The sequence below is a fragment of the Eucalyptus grandis genome, chromosome 3, assembly GCF_016545825.1.
Source record: "Eucalyptus grandis isolate ANBG69807.140 chromosome 3, ASM1654582v1, whole genome shotgun sequence".
NCBI lineage: Eukaryota > Viridiplantae > Streptophyta > Magnoliopsida > Myrtales > Myrtaceae > Eucalyptus > Eucalyptus grandis.
Genome location: NC_052614.1, coordinates 63,519,894 through 63,540,559, shown reverse-complemented (window position 1 = coordinate 63,540,559; position 20,666 = coordinate 63,519,894). Strand labels below are relative to the sequence as shown.

The 20,666-nt window shown below is 39.3% G+C and overlaps 1 protein-coding gene and 1 pseudogene across 1 annotated transcript; both read right to left on the bottom strand.

The window, feature by feature from the left end:
* Positions 1 to 1,129: 1,129 nt before the first annotated feature.
* On the bottom strand, positions 1,130 to 3,188 carry LOC104438179 (annotated as a pseudogene).
* A 5,296-nt stretch (positions 3,189 to 8,484) lies between these two features.
* On the bottom strand, positions 8,485 to 10,290 carry LOC120292049 (MDIS1-interacting receptor like kinase 2-like). Its single transcript, XM_039309910.1, has 3 exons — positions 10,182 to 10,290; positions 9,417 to 9,944; positions 8,485 to 9,214 (listed from the first exon to the last, which is right to left on the bottom strand). Exons 1-3 carry the CDS (start codon positions 10,288 to 10,290, stop codon positions 8,793 to 8,795), a joined length of 1,059 nt encoding a protein of 352 aa, XP_039165844.1. The 3' UTR covers positions 8,485 to 8,792.
* Between the last annotated feature and the right edge of the window lie 10,376 nt (positions 10,291 to 20,666).

Below are 20,666 nucleotides of genomic sequence, written 5' to 3'. Positions count from 1 at the left end.
GGGTCCGGTCGCGCGAACCGACGGCACGCGTGCCGTGCGCGCGCGGGATGACGTCACATCACGTCATCCGGCACGTGCCGCGCGTGTCGGGTCTCGCGGGTCGGGTCGCCGTCCGGCCAATCGACGTCATCGCCGACGTCATCGATGACGTCGGCCCCGGTTCCGGCCGTTGGGTGACGTCATGCTGACCGACGCGTCACCCGTCGGTCCGTGGATCGGCGCGTGCGGTTCGCCGGGCCGCGCGCGCACGCGTCGATTCGCCGACCGGCGCATGTACCGCACGTGCCTGGCGATCGAGCGCTTCCGGGCACGTCGCGCCCACGCGCAGCGCCTTCCGGCAGCGCGTGTAGGCGCGTGCGGCGTCTCCCGGCCGCGCTCGAGACATCTCCAGACTCGTCTCGACGTCGCCTTTCTCCCAGTGCTTTCAGAATTTGTTTTTGACATTCGTAAACTCATGAAAATGGCCGAAGAAGTCTCGGGTGTCAGGATTTTCGCTCGGTTCCGTACGGCCGAAAGTTTCTTCGCGAAAAACTCAATCAAAGAACATGAAATTGATCGGGAAAACGTGAAAGCGGGCTCTGATACCAATGTTGGGAATGACTGATCCCCTAAATAACGGATTCGACACTAAATCGAACCCCTAAATCAATGTGGAAGACAAGCCCGGGAAAACGAACACGCATCACCGATCCTAAAGCACACCACGGATTCGAAAGTACCTTTTAGCCACAGATTAAACACCAAACGTTGATGGAGGAAGAGAAACGAGCAATTCGATCCGATGAAGCCTTGAAGGGAGGAAGAACAAGCCGTATGCTGTTCTTATCTTTTGTCTTTTGAGAGAGAATACGCGCGGAGAGAGACGACGTGAATTCTGATTTCAACCAACGTCTTCTCTCTCTCTCTCCTCCCTTTTTATACCTCCCTCTTTCCACGGGCCTTATTCCCGTGGGCCGGGCTTTCTGGGCCCAACTTTGGCGGATGGGCCTTAAGCCCAAATCAAATAAAGCCTTCATCCTGTAAAGAAAGCAGAGCAGAAGATACAGATGCTGAAGACTTGTCGTCATCCATGCGTCAAATGGAACGACCAACCAGAATTAATCCTAACACAGGGACTAGGTAGTGTAGATTAAAGAAATTGACAAGAACGGTCTTTCAGTGGGTGAACAATCGTCTGAAGTTTATTGAAAGCATTCAAAAGGTCATAACACAACAGAGTCACAATCTGTATTAGAAACTATTGTGCTCCAATCTCAAAAGATTGAGGAACGAGTGCTTATTTTGATGTATGCCATAAATTTGATCAAAAGGCATCAATATATGTGCCTGCAGATCGTCATCCCATCACCCAGCGCAACTTGAGATATATCGACCCGAGGATCGCCCGCTATCATCTTGTTGAACTCGATCGTGTCCTTCCATGCGAATTGCCTCATTGGGTGAGCGGAGGATGGGTCAGCCAAGGCCACAGTGCCTCCCCAGAGAGTGTTGTCATACATGATCACACCCCCAACCCTCACCAGCCTTAGTAGCCTCTCGTGATAGTTCTTCAGGTTTGCCCGGTCAGCATCGACGAATGCAAAGTCGAAGCTGCTTTCATTTTCTTGCTGATACGCAAAAGAGAAGCAAGATGAGATTGTTGAGAGTCTAACAAGCTCAAAAGATGTCATTTTCATTGCACAAGTTCAAATGAGGATTACTTTACTAGAAAAGTTACACTCACGTTTTCTAGTAATTTGGTGAGGACGGGCAAAGCTTGCGATTCAACGAAGTCGATCTTGTGTTCGACATTGGCCTTCTTGATAAACGGCAATCGATCTCATATGCTTCTCGGTCTACATCGATCGCTATGATCTGCGGTGGAAACATTGTGCAGATTAATTCTAGCTTGACAAATAGACTTCCAAATTTTTTCCTTTTTGCAAGCGAGAGATGGCAGACCTTGCCATCTTGCGGAATCGTGAGAGCCGTGAGGAGGAGAGAGTATCCAGTGAAGACGCCGACCTCAATAGTCTTCTTTGCGTTCAATAGCTTCAGGAGCAGCGCCATGAACTGACCCCATCCGGCGCAGTCGCAAAGTAGGACCTGTTCAGTAAGATTCCCATCAACACTGAACATACGAACTTAAAGACACTCTGGTTTTAAGTACGTGGATAACCGCCTTCGGTCATTGAATTCTATGGTTATGCCGGATTTACTCAATTAATCATCATCGTGACACGAATGTCCGGGTTTGAAAGTGACTAATGAACATGTTCATACACTCTAAGTCGAAGCGGAATCATTCTGAAGTCATAGTCAAAGGAAATCAATGAAAATGAATGTGGAATTGAGTAATGAGTATGAAATAGAATTTACTGTGGATGGTTTGCAATAGCATCTCTGAGCTCCTTCAGAATCTCTGCTTCTCTGGGGTACACGCTAGTCATCAGCACATACTGCCATGACAAAACAACAACTTAGAACATTCTCAAACTGTTACAGTAACTTCATTCAACAGAAGAAATTGCTGCAAACAGAAAAAACATAAAAAAAAATAGAGAAAGAGAGACTTTACATTGTATAGTTCATCACTCTGCAACAACCCCGATGGACCCTTGGAGACCAGTTTCGCAGTTGGTTCCATCTCTGCAAAGCCACTAGATCAATCAAACACCAGATAAAAAAATGTGCAAAAGAGAAAAATTGTGTGATTTCTGCATGCTTTATACTGAAGAGTATATGAGGTAGTGACAGGCACTCAAAATAATTATATCGATCATTGCACAATCAGGGAAATGCACAATTCAAGAAATACCGGCACCGTCCTAACAGATGCAGAAGATCCCTTAGATATCTCTAACCTCCACAACCATTTAAGGCTAAGAAATGCTGCATTCTTTCCTCATTATGCAGCAGCAGATGAGAAAAATCATATAGTTTGGGTGCTAATGCAGAATACAGGTGAAAGGAAAGGGTTCTGCTTCATTTTCACCGTGCAGAGGCAGAAACTTGAGTAAAGCCAAAGATGACCTCCATGTCTCGACCCTTGAGGGATTTCATGGAACCCCAGAAAGATTGCTGTGAGAGAAAATAGCAGCAAAAGATAGAGCGAGATCGGCGAACTTCATACCTCGTACTCTGGAGAAAGAATTGCCCAGATCACAATCTAACTTGGGAAAGCTTCCGCAGTTCCATGGGAAACATGGGCATCGTATAAAATGGTTCTCTTCAAGAAATTGCCAGAGGCTTATCCTGCGTCATTCGGGTGTTGTTTTGTCAGCTGAATAATATTATTTTATGATCAATACGTTTGACCGGGCTCGGCGGCTGCAGTGAGAACACGATTTCATTGGAACACCGTGAAAAAGAACTGATTCTCTTCCAGCTAACATAAGATTTCCATCATGCCGGCATTGATCCAGACATTTTTAGTGCTTGTTTTCGACCGATGCAGGTGTCGGAATGCGATGATTGTCGTTCTCATTCCTCTCTCTCCCCCTGTAGTCACTAGAGACGTTTGGTCAGAGGACTCCCTCGTATGACATGAAGTAGAGTACGATAATGTGAGACTGAATCTGTCGGAGCCCTCTGTGCATTATAACTAGGCAAGACCAGAGAACCTTCCAGATGGTAAATGCGAGAGTTGCTGTTCTACGTGTTATCATCATGGGATGACCACAAAACTAGCCACGCATAAGGTATTAAGAACAAGGAGAAGAGTAAAAAAGGAGAGGTCAAGATTGGCCACCGCTAGAACAGAATAATTATCTAGTACAAATAAATTTTTAAACCAGCTTATTTATAGTAAAATACATATAAGAGATGTCAAGAGAAATGAATCGATCTCTATTGAGTATATATAAAAAGCCTCGTCTCGGGAGACTCAACAACATGATTAGATAGATTGGGCACGAAAAAAGTGATTTCATAATTATCGTTATTAAAAGATATAACCGGGTCTCACCTTCAATTTTATTAGATTAATCGACAATCGAGAATGTCAGTCTCATTTTGTGCCCAAAATGTCCAAAATCACAAACTTCTTTTGATTGGCAATATCAGTTTTAAATGTCCAAAATCACAAACTTCTTTCAATTGGCTATATCAGTTTTCCCATGCTAGCTTGCAAAGCATCATTGTTAGCAATCTAATTTTGACTCTGTTGCCAGACTGTTCCTTATTTTTTCCCCCATAGAAGCGTCCCGGAAGATTATATCTATAAACTATTATATATTTTCATTTAGTCAAAAAGGATTTATTGTTGGTGAAACGTTATGGAAAAGTTGTGAACCTTTTTTTGTACGTAAGAGTCGTGCAAGTAATCTCTCTAAGATATGGCTCATCACATCACTCATTAGCAGGTCTCATGCACAGACTCGCATTCAACAATTTTTCCAGGACCTGCGTAGTAGACGTATGTTCCAGTCCTACAGTTCCTTCAATAAGCTCCAGTCTCTCTCTCTCTCTCTCTCTTGCATCCATCACCGAGCATGTATGTGGGTGCTCGTGTCGAGGTTTTGTTAATATACAGCTCCTGATGTGAAGTTCGATTTGATCTCCAGAGAAGAACCGCACCAGGTTGCCCATAACAACGGGACCATACACTCACCCACAAGAACCCCGAAGGCTGTAGCCTGCTGCCTGATGTGAACAGAGAGTTCCGCCATCGCGAGCCATCTCTAACTGCTCAAACACACTCGCGTCGTATAATAATGCGGGGGCAGGTTTTGCAATAGCACGATTTAAAATAGCACGCGACCTCACCTATAGGGAGAGAGCCCAATTGCTGACATCAGCAAAGGTTGGAGTGGAGTTAGGGTTAGGGTTAGGGTTCGGGCTTCGATTTCGATTTCGAGTTCGATTTGTCGGGTGTTCCCTCTAAATCTAAGGGCATTTTTTCTTTTCAAGATAATGAAGTATTAATATTTTAGGATCTCTATCCGCATTTTAGCGTGTTGTTCATAAACTTTATGATGATATAAGAAGAAGTGTGGTAAAAAGTATATTGTAAAATGTTCATATGGCGTGGAAATGAAAACACAACTTGTCATATCAAAATCCATATGAACATATATCATAATGATGTTTTCTCTAGGCGTTGCCTTTAATTATGCAACCTAAGATTATAGATGGTTTTTTTTTTTAACAGGATTATAGGTGTATATCTCATATAATCTAATCTAATCTCCACCGGATCTCTCTCTCTTTCACATGCGAGGACAGCAATAAATGTGGAACATGCGGATTGGTCTTTAACCATTTGACTGTCGATTCTGCAGTCAATGAGTTGAATCGTTTTTTCTCCGCCGGCTGTAAGAAGAAGAGCCAGAAACCTCGGAGGAGATAAAAAGTCCCCGTCCTTTCTCGAGACGCTTTCTCAAACGGAAACGGAAGCTCGATATGGCGGTCAGATACGGCCCGAAAGCGGGCCTGGAACGGCCCCTTTTCCCACTGGGCCCTTCCCCGGTCCGGCCCGGTCTCGGTAGCCCGCGGCTAGTGCTGGGCCGGAGGGAATTTGTTTTAGTGCCTTTGGGTTGGGGCCCGAGCGTTGGCCCGTAGGATGTTTAGCTAACTAACTGCCGGGGTTTGGACTTGAAGCGTGGACGTCAAACGCCGGTTTGCTGAAGAAGAAGAAGACTCCCCTTCTTTTTCCTTTTCCTTTTTTTTTTTCTTTTTTCTTTTCCCTCTCTCCTCACTTGTCTCTCACGTCACTTCTTCTCTGCACTTTTTCTCATGTTTTTTTTTTTGCTGACTTTTCCCTTTCTTTTCTTCTGCAGGTTTCCTCTCTCCTTTTTTTTTTTCTTTCTTCTCACTTTCACGAATTCTCTCACGCTTGCTCTTTCCACGAATTTTTTTTTTTTTTGCGAATTCTTCTTCCCTCGTACGAGAAAAGCCCCCCTTTTATATACAATGAAATTGAGCCCACATATAGAAGAAGCAAAATTTCCTTCTTCTTTTTGATTGCATCTCGTGCGGTCAAGGTATAATTTTCACGATTTCATTTCATTTTCTTTCCTTTATTCACGCCTATCAACAATTGAAAGATCTAATGTTTTTTTTATTATGTCGAAAATACATATTACCCAAAGATTAACGCCAAATATATATATCACATTTGAAACATTTCATCGAAATCTTTCAATTTTTAACGAATATACCTCTCGGAATATATCGTTTGAATATATAAAAATTTTACTAAATATATCAAATACGTCTAAAATTATATGCTATGTAATTTTATTTCATTCTTTTTTGCGTAAAATTAATCTATTTTTTATACAAAAATTTAGGTATCAACACTAAAGCATTGCTTGTGGCATAACTTTTCTTGTAGAAGATAAGTGGGCATGATAGATCTTCACATGAGGCAGAGGGAGAGATTGTTGGCTGCGTATGCCTCGTTCGTGGGGCTAGCTAACATTGAAAAAAATAAGAAGAAATAAATTGAAGAGAAGAAACGTAAAAAAAAAAAAAACAAGTTAAAAAGAGAGAAGGCTTCCTACGTGTGTCGGCAAGTAAGGAGAGAGAAAACAAAGTGTGCCCAAAAAAGGTAAAGGGCAGCGGTGAAGGAAGGCGAGAAAACAGAGAGCTCCCGAAGGCGTTCGTGGATAAGAGGAAGAAAAAGGCTTGAATCTTTATGGCCTTGATTCGAAGGCCAAACGTTGACAGAATTGACTCAAATTTGAGTATGTTTTTCGTGAAACCGAGAGCTATGAGGTGATTGGTTTCGTTTGTTAAGCATCGCTTCCGAATTCTCCAATCACAATTAGAATTTTCTTACTCCAAATTTATTTATCCACTTGTGTGATAAGAAAATATGGTTATAATATTGATGTTGAGTCTCTAATGTGTAACTAGAGAAAAAATACTTTGTATATCCTTCTATTCTTGGTGATTAATAGATATTTTTTAGCGGTTCGTAATTTTTCTAATATTGGGTTTTCCATATTAAATCCATGTTGTCGTTATTCACTTTGCTTACTTATTATTTCGGCATTATATTTGCATATTGTGAGGTTATATATTGCTAATTGTTACTGAAGTTAAGAGAATTTCGATTGATTTAATTTCAGGAGAAAAATTGATCCTGGATTGAATTTAGTTTGTGGTGAATTGTGTCCCCAGGTTCTCCCCGGCATCTAGAACCACTTGATATTTTCTCGACATGTAATGGGTCTTTTGGGGTTTCAAATGTTGATTTTCTGGACCGCTATGTATCGCATTGGTTCACAAGAAGTCATGGTCTTTATGGACTTTTGGTGATGTTTGGCCTTAAAATTATGAGTTATACCCATCATTAATCGAACCATTTACACTACAGGAAATTTGTATGGGTTAGTATGAGTCTCATTATTTCTTGATACATTGCCTATTGATAATGCATTTTAATCTTATTGGAAAGACTAAAAAATAAAGCAATGTCCTATATAAACTGCTTCTCACTCCTATAGCATAATATGAAGAAAGTTTAACATGTATCAAATATTATTTCTCTGCATTTTACGTCCTCACAGAATCACAATGCTACGACGGGTACAATTCTACTATTCCGTACTAAGAAAAGAGTTGGTAAGCGTGAAAAAACAAAAACTAACGGCTGGCCAAAGTTATGTATCCTGTTTCATTTGAATTGTCCTCTTCTGGACAAGAAATACGAAATTCTCTACATTCTTATTATTTAGAATGTATGATATACCTGGATTTTGCAATAGTTGAAAATTCCTCTTTGTCGCTGTTATGCACATAGGGATGTATTTCCTATGCAATCGACAATTATTGCAATTTTGAAAGATGATGACGATGATGATGATGATAATGCTGATGATCTTCAAAAGAAATACTTAATAGGAATAGTTACACTGCTGATTTGTAACATTAAGACTCGTAAAAAGGGCGAGCGCTAAGGAAATGGAAGAATCTTAGTTGGAAGCATGACGAGTGAAAAGCGTAAGAGAACTTCTCATTGCGAGAAAAACGAGCAACGTCTTGTTAATTACAAATCCAAGCGGCACTCATTAAGGACAGTACTAGAATACTTGCATTGACATATTTATGTAGACATAAATTAGTTTCTAGGAATCTGACCAAAAAAGGAAAAATAGTTTCAAGGAATAAAATTTACAATAGATTATTTGTTTCTGTTACAATGGAAAGGTACACATTGCCGATAATCAGAGAAGATGAATTTCTGCAACATGATAATTGTGCGGTGGCCGGTAGCCCCTTCTCGTAAATATCAAGGTTAATTAATGGTGATTTGATTAGAATTTAAACAGGTTATGTGTCAAATTAGGACACGTTCAAGAAGTCAAGGTCTTGGTCGAGTACCCAATTCCAAAGTCTAATGTAATTGAGCTTCATTTTCATGTACATGGGTCGTCTACACAATCAAGAGAAGTCTTGGTCTTCTGTTGTTTATGTGATGTCTGATCTTTAGCTAATGTGAAGGAAACATCAATTTTGAAATTTGCCGTCTTCAACTAAAGAGAAACGATCCTCCAAATACGTAGCGAATTTCCTTAACAAGCCATGCATTCATGGTAACAACAACACATTATCACTCATCACACGTTTCGATCTTACTAAAAAGACAGAAATATAAACGACCATTTGATAAATGCTTCTCACTACTTGGTAATGGTTACCTAGGAAAATTTTAGCCTAGCTAGTATAAAAAAAATTAACATGACTTAAAAATTGCAAGGGCCGCATACTTCATGACCTCAACCATGTTCGCCAATTTGCAGCATCATTTCATCAACCGACTCTTCACTTGGTGAAACTTATTTGCTTGTTTTGGGACAAGTACCTCATGATCCTTGTTCTTCCTGTGGGCTTGAAGAATTTTCTGTCGATCCACCTTCCCACCATAGTCCTCGATTATTTCCTAGGAGCTGCGCAAGTGAGATAGAATAGAAGGGCTTCGCCAACGCTAGTTTTGGAGCTAGAAAAGCTTCCGAAACTTGTTTCATCGTGGGTCGCAACTTTGGATTGCTATTTAAGCAAGCAAGCGCTAGAAAAACTACCAGAATGATACTTCTTGCAATAGAATTCTCTCTTGGAATTGGCAAGCGTGGATCAAATACTTGATGTAGCATAATATCTTCTCTGAAGAGAGGGGACATCATTGAGATGATCTCACCAGGATGCTCACCCATTATTATTTCCATTGCTACCACCCCAAAGCTGTATACGTCACATTTCTCATTGATGACCCAAGTGTAAGCGAGCTCTTAAAAAAAACAAAAGGTCGTAGATTAGATGAGGCTCGAAACAAAGTTCACAATCTTAGTTAGTGCATCATCAAATGATAAATATGTAAGTATGCTGAAGCGTCATCATGTTATTACCGCATGAGGGGTGTTTAGTATATTGATCTAGCTAAGTGCATCCAGTAATAACGTTCCACAAAAATATGGACGATTGTTGCTTACCTGGTGCTATATATCCACGGGTGCCTGCGATATTTGCAGTGAGATTAGATGAGAAATTAGGTTCTAGGAGTCTTGCTGTGCCGAAAATCTGATAAAAAGCCTGCATAGTGTTGTCTAGCAAAATGTTGTTGCTAGATATGTCTCGATGAACGATCGGTTGAGCGCAATCGTGGTGCAGGTAAGACAAGGCATGTGCCATATCCCATACAATGACGAGTCTTTTAGACCAATCTAGTTCCATCGCTTCAACGTCATCTCTTAGAGCACAAAATAGACTCCCCCTTTCCATGTACTCATAAACCAAGAACATACATTGCTTGTGTAAGCAAAAACCATAGAGCTTAATTATGCTTCTATGCCGTACTTCAGTCAAGTGCTTCACTTCATTTCGGAAGCTCTTGTCGAAAGATGGGTCATCTGCTTCATGATGGTGAAGTTTCTTCAATGCCACGATTTTCCCATTAGGCAATTGCGTTCTATAGACACTACCATATCCACCAGTTCCAATGCAATATTTGATGTCAAAGTCTTCGTTGCATTGATTATGTCTTCATATGCAATTCTCCCATCATAATTCCATAATGACAAGAAATCTCCATTTTTTTTCTATCATCTCGATTGAGTGCTCTTCATTCTATGCCGAAATAAGATGAAAGGCCTCAAAAATATATATATAGGAAATGAATGATATAGCAATTAGTGGTATAAGTATTATCACAAATACAACCCTAGACATTCTTCTAGAACCATAAGTCTTTTCCAAACCTTCATTGCCTATGAAAGCTTTATAAGGAACGTGGGCCAGGTTATCTGGAATTTTTCCCGTGAGATGATTAGACGACAAGTCGATGTCATCTATGTGACCAAGAGTCATCGGGATTGTCCCCCAAAGTTCATTATAACTCAGATCCAAGTAGATCAGCCTTTTCAAATTACCTATTTCTGATGGGATAGATCCACTGAATGCGTTTATTTTCATATTTAGATATGTCAAGTTCGTCAAGTTCGTCAAGTTCCCTATTTCCGAAGGAATGGATCCATTGAAAAAGTTATGTTGCAAATAGAGTTGCGCCAAGTTCTTCAATTTCACTAGAGTCGTAGGGAATTTGCCATCTAGCAAATTGACACTGAGATCTAGGTAGATCAACCTTTTCAAATTACCTATTTCTGATGGGATATATCCACTGAATCCGTTATCTCCCAGACTTAGATATGCCAAGTTTGTCAAGTTCCTATTTCCAAAGGAATGGATCCATTGAAGAAGTTCCCTCGCAAATAGAGTTGAGCCAAGTTCTTCAATTTTGCTAGAGTCGTAGGGATCATGCCATTTAGCCTATTGAAACCGAGATCTAGGTAGATCAATCTCTTCAAATTTCCCAATTTAGGAGGGATTCGACTATTGATTCGATTATTATGAATGTCAATTACTTCTAACGTGGTGAGATTTTGGAGACACAGAGGCAACTCACCGATTAGATAATTGAAGGACAAGTCGAGGTGCCTCGAGCTTTGGGAGTGCACATATTTGAAGAGGAATAATATCGCTGAGGCATTTACCAGATAGCTGAAGAGAGGAGAGATTCGGGAGTAGAGAGTAATTCATGCTGCTTAAATAGCAGGAGAAGTAGTAGTCTCGTGATATGTTTATTTCAACAATGCTTCCAGAATCGTCGCATGAAATGCCAAGCCACGTACAATGCGACACGGAAGTGTTGCTTGTAATGGAGGAAGGCCACCACCCACTGCGACGAAGAGCATCTGCCTCTATTTTGGTGGCAAGGGCAAGGAAGTTGTGGAGAGAGCCAGCACAATAACAATCCATGTAGCTGCAGTCATCAGCTGACAAACATGTAAGCCGATGGGTTTGCTTACAAGATTCATCCTTGATTGAGAGAGAGAGAGAGAGAGAGAGAGAGAGAGGACCTCTTCTTGCTTGGGAAAGGAGAGCCTAAGTTTGCCGTGATAAATAGAAGAAGGGTGATCCATAAGAAAATAACTTGAGTGGACATAAAAGACTTGAAAGTCTCCCCGAACGAGACAAATGATGTGATCATCAGACGGAGGGGCCCGTGGTTTTAGTGCGGATCCAATCCACACTTTGCATTCCATGAAACATGCTCACAAGATCCCTTTGAATTTTAACTTTTTAGATAACCTCAGTCTCACATGTAGCACCTTTTTTTGTTTGAATATTGTTGGGAAACACATGTTACTTTAATTTTAAAAAAAATATATTAAAAATATCATGATTTTTATGCAGCGCTCACCTTAATACCAAATTATTATCAGCGATTAGTTGAGTACTACATCAATCGAAAAGGATAAGTGTCTCTGACGACAAATTCCAACAATTCTTCCTACGTGGCATTTTAAATTAAACTTTGACTCTGATTTTTTTGTTTAATAAGAGATATTGAAGTCTAATGTCAAATATTCTTCGTCTAACTAGGCAAAATGAGCAGCACAATAACGCTTCATTTAAAATTGGGGGAACTTCTCTCTCTCTCTCGCTGAAAGAGCTCTATTTCTCCAAAGCAAAGCTCAATTTTCTCGATGGAGAAACAGAGTTCCTTGTTTTAGCCTCCCGTTCGTCTTCATGAGCTCCAGTTCTCGTTCGAGCATCTAGGGACAACGAAACTCCAAGAATCGGCGAAAAAGAGACGGGTTCTTCAAGCTCGGGGGAGGAAGAAATGGCCTTGCAATGAAGATGAGGCCATGAGTTTCAAATTCAAAAATTTTCTCTGACCATTACCTTTGACATTCCAACAGGTGATTTTCGTGGCAAATAATTCTAGAAAAGACCACCTATTGGAGTAGCTACCAACGACGCCTTGCTGCAGAAAAGAAAAAGAATGTAAACAGGCATGGATATGAAGGAACTTGTAGGCATCCATCAAGAAGTCAAGATTTTTTTGGGGCTTCGTATGTGTTGACTTTTGGATGTGGCCGATGGTTCATGGGAAGTCGTGGTCTACACGACACTTCTATTGGTGATGTTTGGCCCTCAAAAAATTCTAACCCATCGTAAAGGAAAGGTTTGTCTTACCAAACTTTCTACACGACATTTCTATCGGTGATGTTTGACCCTAAAAAAATTCTAACCCATTGTAAGGGAAAGGTGACTTACCAAACTTTATTCAATTCTCATTGAAGTCATTCGAGCTCAAATCTAGACAAGGGAGATTAGTCAAATCTCCTATTTCCACTGGGATGGCACAGTCCAAGCCAAGAGGCGGGATTGGACTCAAGAACACTCGAGCTTGTTAAATTGACCAAAGATGGAGGAATGGGGCTAGTCAAGGAGTTTAATCTTAGTTTTTTTTCCCCAATTCTGTGTTATTGATGATGATACTACACACAATCGGAATAAATCACTATTATCATATATTAAAATTTCACATTTTATTAAAATTAGTAGGTCTCGGGTGAATAACCATATAAGCACATCAATTTTCTTGAGTAAAAGCCACATGAACTGGATTTTAGCTTAAAAAAGTTATTCGGATTCTTTGTGTAACATTCGGATTGGACTGGCCTAGCTTGACCTATTTAATTTAATAGAGTCATGTGGGTTGGGGCCGGATTACCTATTGATTACACGGATCATATTCCGGCCAATTAATTTAAGAGTATCCCCTTAGCATGACACCGCATGAACACTGGCCGTCGACACAGATTGACACCCCCACTTTCGTCCTTAATTCGCTCCTCATTCATGGCATTAGACCTCGACTCGCTTGATTACTTTAATCCGAAGAAGGTTCCTGATCTCTTCCAAAGCATGTCCATGGGATGTGCTCAGAAATTTTAGAAAGACGGTATGCTGCACGCTCTTTCTTTTCAATTCGAGTTCCCATGAAGTAGGGAGAAGACAATGATACCGAATTAGCTCTCTTCATTTCGATTTCCGGTTCCCAATTCTCCGACAACCCAACAAACATCAATGAATTCGACACCACCGTGAGTGTTGATCGGTTTACTCGAGAGAGCCAAGTGTCACGGCACGACTAGAACATGGTTATGTTGGATCAAACCGGTCCGGTAGCTCGAGATCCTATTTCAGAGAGAGGACAAATTTAAATAGCGGGTAGCTTAAAACTCCACAATAGAAGATGGGAGTTGTTGATTTCCACTTTGGATTTTGATGCAGCCTAGCCTAGTGCGTGTAAAACCAGGCACGCGTTCAGCAGTTGGGGGTCTTCGTCGTGCACGCTCGCACTCAAGAGTCGGAGTCGGAGAAGTCGTCGGATCGACACGGACCACATCACCGCACCGCAGGAGACGCACGGCCAAAGACAAAAGTGGATGCCTTTTTTGACTTCATTTGGCGGACGCAGAAATTTAGTTTTGAGGAGCGAGACAAGGAGATAGCACCGAGCACAGAAATTTCGTATGAACTAGACGGATTGGAACAGATGTTTCGTGAGAATAACGCTGAGTCTGATTTTGTGAATTTTTAGTGCTCGAGTCATCCGCCATCACAATGGGGAAAGGTCATCGCACAGTGGTGGATGTGTTGGATATATTATTAATATAGTCCAAAATAATATGTTCACATACAAGCCCAATAAGTAAAAGCATGGTTATTTGGGTCATATGGGCGAGAAAGCCCTATAACGTGCATATAAAAACTCTAGGTTTCCTACGCTGGAGGTAACATTGTTGAGCGTTCCAAACTTGACGTCTCTTGGTGTAATACTTCAAGCAACTATCTTTTCTCTCAAACCTATTACCTCCAACAATCTTGAAGTATTAAGTTCGTGTGTCGGATTTGAGCGAGTAAAGTGTCTTCTTGAAGATTTCGTCAAGACGAACTCGCGGCTGTAATTTACTTTCGATTTCGACGGTGATATTGGCCGGGATCTGAGTTTGAAGATTCGGGTGACCGAAATCTTTGATTCAAAAACCCAAAAAATTATAGCCAATTTTAGAGGGTGAAACCACTTGGGCTTTGATCTACTTATCGATATGAACGTTTTGAGTGGTCACTCGCGTCAATCAGAAGTCGAAAGAAGTTACAGCACCCGGAAGTTTCCATCTGAATTTCTAGCGAATTTCGAGGACGAAATTTCTAGCGAATTTCGGGGGGCGAAATTTTTCAGCGAGTTTCAGCGACAAAGGCAGTCCATCTTAAGGTTTTTGGGCGCTCCAGATCTGTTTTTGGGGTTTGTTTTGGCAAATTCCATCCCTACAGAGTGGTTTGATCAAGATTAGGGGAGTTATTCAACTTTGTTGCTCTGAGGACTTCAAGGTGCACTATTTCTAACACTTTGCTTTGATTAAAATGGCAAAGCGTAGTTCCTATGATATTATAAAGTTGCAATCTTTTGATGTTACTGAATTTCATGGCTGGAAATTACATGTTCAATTTGGCATGAAAGAACGTGACATATTCTATCTTGTATTGAGCGATTTTGCATCTACCATGAAGATGTGAATGAATATCAATGGAACAAAGATGAGGATTTTTGTAGAGATTACTTGTTGAACTCTCTAAATCCTAATCTGGCTATGACTTATAGTGAGTATAAGACGGCGAAAGAGATATGGGATCACTTGAATACTCAATTCCAAAAAACAAGAGGGGCTATCTAAAACTCTCATAGCAGAGAAATTCTTTGACTTTAAATTCACTATGAATTCAAGCATCACCTCTCAGCTAGTTGAATTTGAGAACATGAGGAACAAGTTGAAAGATGATAATTCTGATATGTCCGATAATCTCTTTGTCGGTCTTGTGTTGAGTAAACTGCCAACTGAATGGAGTTCTTTCAAGACTGAAATGCACAGACTGAAGGTACAGATGGGACTGGATGAATTAAAGAGGTATATTCACATTGAGGATCAAAATATCACTAGGAAGAGTTTGGAACAAGCGGGACAACAAAAGTCAGTTGCCAACTTAGTTTCACACTCCAATAAACCTCAGAAAAGTCCAAGTCACCAAAAAGGTGAACCCTCTTTGATTAGAGGCAAAAAAGACTATCTTCAAAAAGAAGAAGAAGGGCAAGTGCCATAATTGTGGAAAGTGGGGTCACTGGGTAGCAGAGTGTAAGTTGCCGAAGAAGCCAAATAATGACACACCACATAATGAGGCCAATATGCTAATTAGAGGATCTGAGCCTCAAGCCTTTATCGGAATGATGAAGAATGGAAAGGCCAGCATCTCTTCTGAGTGGTGGTTGGATAGTGGCGCTACTTGTCATGCTACAAATGACAAGAAATTACTCACTAATGTCACAGAACTGAAAGACACTGTGGAAAATTGCAATGGTGGTGAGGCAAAGGTGACTCATGCTTTGGTGCTTTCTTCAGGTAAATTACTAACTCTGAATCATGTTAGAGTAGTACCTTTACTTAAGAAGAATTTGATATCTATGAGTTTACTTGATAAAGCCGGTATGTCTTTTTCAACTATGAATGATAGAGTAACTTTATCTGTTAACTCATATTATTTTGGTTGTGCATTCATGGTTAATGGTATGTATAGGTTGAGTTTAAATGTTGATAGCATAAACCATGTGAATTCTACTTTGATTGATCCAAAGTTGCTACACAATAGACTTGGAGATGTGAATTATAGGAAAATGCAACATTTAGCTAAAACTCATAACATTCCATTAGATACTTCTATTCGATTTGATAAGTGTGAAGTGTGTGCACAGGCTAAAATCACTAGAAAACCCTTTAAATTGGTTTCTAAAAGCACACTACTTCTTGAGCTAATACATTATGACATTTGTGATTTTAAAAATTACATTACTAAAGGTGGTCGGAAGTATCTAATAACATTCATAGACGATTTTTCTAGATATTGTCATGTCTATTTGTTGAAATCGAAAGATGAGGCTTTTGAAAAATTTAAGATTTTCAAGTCTAGAGTAGAAAATCAACTCAACTTGAAAATTAAGAGGTTTAGGAGTGATAGAGGAGGAGAATATACTATGTCAAGGTTCAAGGAATTTTGTGCTTGAAGGTATAATACTTGAAACCACTTGCTCCTTATTCACCCCAATCAAATGGTGTTGCAGAGCATAAGAATAGAACGTTAACTGAAATGTTAAACTCTATGTTACTTACAGCTGGCATACCTTCCTCCTACTGGGGAGAAGCAGTTCTAACGCTAATCACATCTTGACCAGTTGCCGCACTCTAAGTTGTCCATGACACCTTATGAGATATGGCATAAGCGCCCTTGTAGATATGATACTCTTAAGACTTGGGACTGTATTGCTTATGTAAGTATACCAGATCCTAAGAAACCTAAGGTGGGATCTAGAACTATTACTTGTGTATATCTAGGTAGTGCAGAAGATAGCGCTGCAAATAGGTTTTTAGATCTATCTACTAACACAATGATAGAATCTAGAGATGCAGTGTTCTTTGAAAACAAGTTTATCAGAGATCAAGGCTTGAATGTTTCTGGATCTACAGATATGATTTCAGAATTTCCTGTAGAATCTGAAATAGGCCCTTCTGACACTAATTCAACACAATTGGCTATTGAACCAATTCCAGTAAGAGTATCTATAAGAGAGAGAATTCCCAAAAGTTTTGGTGAGGACTTTGTTGCTTACCATCTTGAGGATGATCCATTCTCCTATCAGGAAGCAATGAGATATAGGGAATCTCTACTGTGGGCAGAAGCCATAGATGATGAAATGAGCTCTCTGTTGCAGAATCACACTTGGCAACTAGTAAATTTGCCAAAAGGGGCTAAAGCTATAGGCTGTAAATGGGTGTTGAAGAAGAAACTGGATAGTGATGGATCAATAGCCAGATACAAAAGCACGTTTAGTAGCTAAAGGCTATAAACAACGAGTGGAATAGACTATTTTGATGTCTATTCACCGTGTGTCATCTATCAATTATAAGAATTCTTCTTGCTTTGGCATCTATTGAACACTTTGTAGTGCATCAAATGGATGTAAAAACAGCTTTCTTAAATGGGGATTTAAATGAGAAATTTACATGGAACAATAGGAAGGATATGTTATGAAAGGTCTTGAGGACAAAGTTTGTAAATTAAATAAATCTCTATGGTCTTAAACAAGCACCTAAGATGTGGCATCTTAAATTTGATGAAGTGGTAAAGAGTTATGGCTTTAGGTCTAGTTATTCGAGATAAATGCCTTTACCATCGTTCTATGTCAAATAAGATAGTCATCATTTGTTTGTATGTTGATGACATGTTAATTCTTGGTTCCAATCATTTTGTAGTTAGTGACATGAAAGCTACTTTAGTTAAAGAATTTGACATGAAAGATCTTAATATTGCTAATAACATTCTTGATATGAAAACGGCAAGTCATCTCCCTTAGCCGGACTCATTACATTGAGCGGCTACTTTCTACATGGGGATAAGATAAGTGTAAACCGAGTGAGACACCATGTGATTATAATAACAGACTGAGTCCTAATAAAGGAACCAACATGGATCAGTTAAAGTACTCGAAACTACTTGATAGTCTCATGTATGCTATGAGTTACACTAGACCGACATAGCCTTTACAATTGGCATCTTTGAGTCGTTTTACTAGTAATCCTAGTAAAGAGCATTGGGATGCCCTCAATAGGCTAATGAGATACCTTAAAGGTACTAAAGATTATGCTCTTTATTATTCCGGTTATCCTCCAGCTTTGTGGATGGATATTACTGATGCCTCATGGTGCTCGAGATATTGGAAATAGTAAGTCCACTAGTGGGTATGTATTCACTTTGGGTGGAGCTGCTATTACTTGGAAATCTAAACGACAGACTTGTATTGCATTGTCGTCTATGGAATCGGAACTTTTTGCTTTAGCCTCAGCTGGTGAAGAGGCAGAGTGGATAAAAAATCTGATTATGGATATTCCTTTGACTTGGCTAAAGATTAATTCTTTAAGCCTATTTTGTGATAATCGAGCAGCTGTCCAAGTCGTCAAGAATTCTCTCTTTAATTCAAAAGAAGACATGTGAGACTGAGACATGCATTGTTGAATTATCTGAGAGAACAAGGGGTTATCACCTTGATCGATGTGAGATTGAAGGATAACATAGCCGATACTCTCACCAAAGGTATGCCTAAAGATTGATTATTCAAAACAGTGGGGGAACCGGGGTTAAAAGACTATATAGGCAAGTCTTAACTACCATTTACTTACCTTCTAATTATGTGTTTTGAATTATCAAATGTTTCTTTATTAGCTACAATGATAAGCACATTTTATATGTTTCATCGATGTTCACAGTTGCTGACTAATTTGAAGAGGGTGAGTTGTCTCATTCCAAATTTGATGAAGATGACTTTAACCTAATTCAAATGTTCTATCTGAAAAAATTGTGTCATTCCAAACTTGATGATACAATTCAACTAGAATGGACTATCCTTTTTGGTTAAATGATCTCATTCCAAACTTGATGCTAGATTATTTGACTTTAAGGAATCAGTAATTGTGACATTCCAAATTGAAACATAGAAACAATTGTTTACAGAAGAAGCCTATTTGTCTTGTTCTTAATTGAAACTTGATATTACATGACTAGGTTATTGTAAGTGACTTGACTATTGGTCTTGTTCTTTGAAACTAGACAATAGTTATTCTCCTACAAATAAACTTAAGTTAATGGCTCTTTGTAAATCACATTGTTTAAGTCTTGTTCATAATTTATGAAACTGGCTTGATGCTTATGACATGATATTATGATGCTTTATGACATCAATATATGTTCTTCTCCGCTTGATGGAATTGTGCTAAGTTTTTTATTCAAATGATTGAATTCATGATAATATGAAATTCATATTTGACATTCCACGGGAGATGGCAGAGATGGAGGAGAGCTTAATGAGTGGGATCCTGACCAAGATGACTTACTTGATGAATGAATATATATCATTTAAAGCGTGTAGGGACTTGACGGTTTTTGTTGTTGCCTATTTTGATGAAGTCCATTCACTTGAGACTTGCATTTTGCTATTTCTATTTTGTGGACATTAATATGCATATATTGGTTGTGAACTGAATCTGAGATTTATTTTGGGATTTGGATTTTTAATCTCAGAACAGATTCATGATAATAATGATTCACTTATTTAGTTTGCACATGATGATTTAGTTTAATACTTTCCTGCTAGAATACTCTTTGACCGATCCGAGTTGATTGTCTTGGACTGAATGTGGATGATTCACATTTGTATGAACATTACTTGACTACCTTATTGGATTGTGATGTATGGTGAACATAGGAGGAGATTGTTGGATATATTATTAATATAGTCCAAAATAATATGTTCACATACAAAGCGATAAAAAAACGTAGTTATTTAGTGCCCATATGGGCCTTCAATAACGTGCATATAAAAATTCTAGGGTTTCTACTATTTGGAGGTAACACTGTTGAGCGTTCCAAACTTGGCGTCTCTTGGTGTAATACTTCAAGCAACTATCTTTTCTCTCTCAAACCTATTACCTCCAACAGGATGTCCCACTTAGTATAACTCATATGCTCTTGTCTAGGAATGTGGAAAATTGTTGGTTGATCACTCAATTCACTTGGTATATCTCAACTTTTTCTGCTTCAACTCCATCGACAATCCATCGTTTTCTACTATGAGAGCAAGCTTAGTGTCACGGAAATAAGTAATCGAACAATAAAATAGACAGTGCAAAGATATAGATTGGACATCAATTTACATGACTCTATCGGGATGACCTACGTGAGGAGTGCATGACAATATTTCACTATAGATCAATCGATAAAACATATATTATAACCATTTTTAAGTCACTCAAACACTCTCGATATTTCTCAATCCCAGTTATGCCCAACAACTCTTATAGTGTTTACCCCTCACAAATTCTTCACAAAATAATCTCTCAATATCATAAAGAAATTAACAAATTTTGCCCACAAGAAGTAATCTCTCAATAACACCTTTTGATAAGCCACGATAGATTATATGCCTAAACGGATTTTCAAGTAAGGAAAATAGGCAGTGTAATTTAGGTGATAAGTTTCTTGGAGTCATAGTACAAATTTTTTTACAAGCAAAATATTCTATTTATGCAATCTCTAAATTAAAGAATTTTATGATTAGTTTACAATTTAAACTAGCATACCTGCCAAAAGAAAAGGATTTAAACAAGCTTGCAACATGGACAGAACTTGCAAACATCCGTCAAGAAGTCAAAGTCTTTTCGGATTTCATGTGTGTTGACTTTTGGTAATCAACGGTTCATGGAAAGTCATGATCTTTACAACACTTTTAT

Excerpts from the sequence above, each read along its gene's own strand:
- LOC120292049 (XM_039309910.1), bottom strand. The coding sequence starts at position 10,290 with ATGACTCTTGGTCACATAGATGACATCGACTTGTCGTCTAATCATCTC. Across the intron at positions 9,945-10,181 it reads AGCTTTCATAGGCAATGAAG|ACTTTGACATCAAATATTGC; the intron begins GTTTGGAAAAGA and ends AATGCAACGAAG. Across the intron at positions 9,215-9,416 it reads CCGTGGATATATAGCACCAG|AGCTCGCTTACACTTGGGTC; the intron begins GTAAGCAACAAT and ends GTTTTTTTTAAG.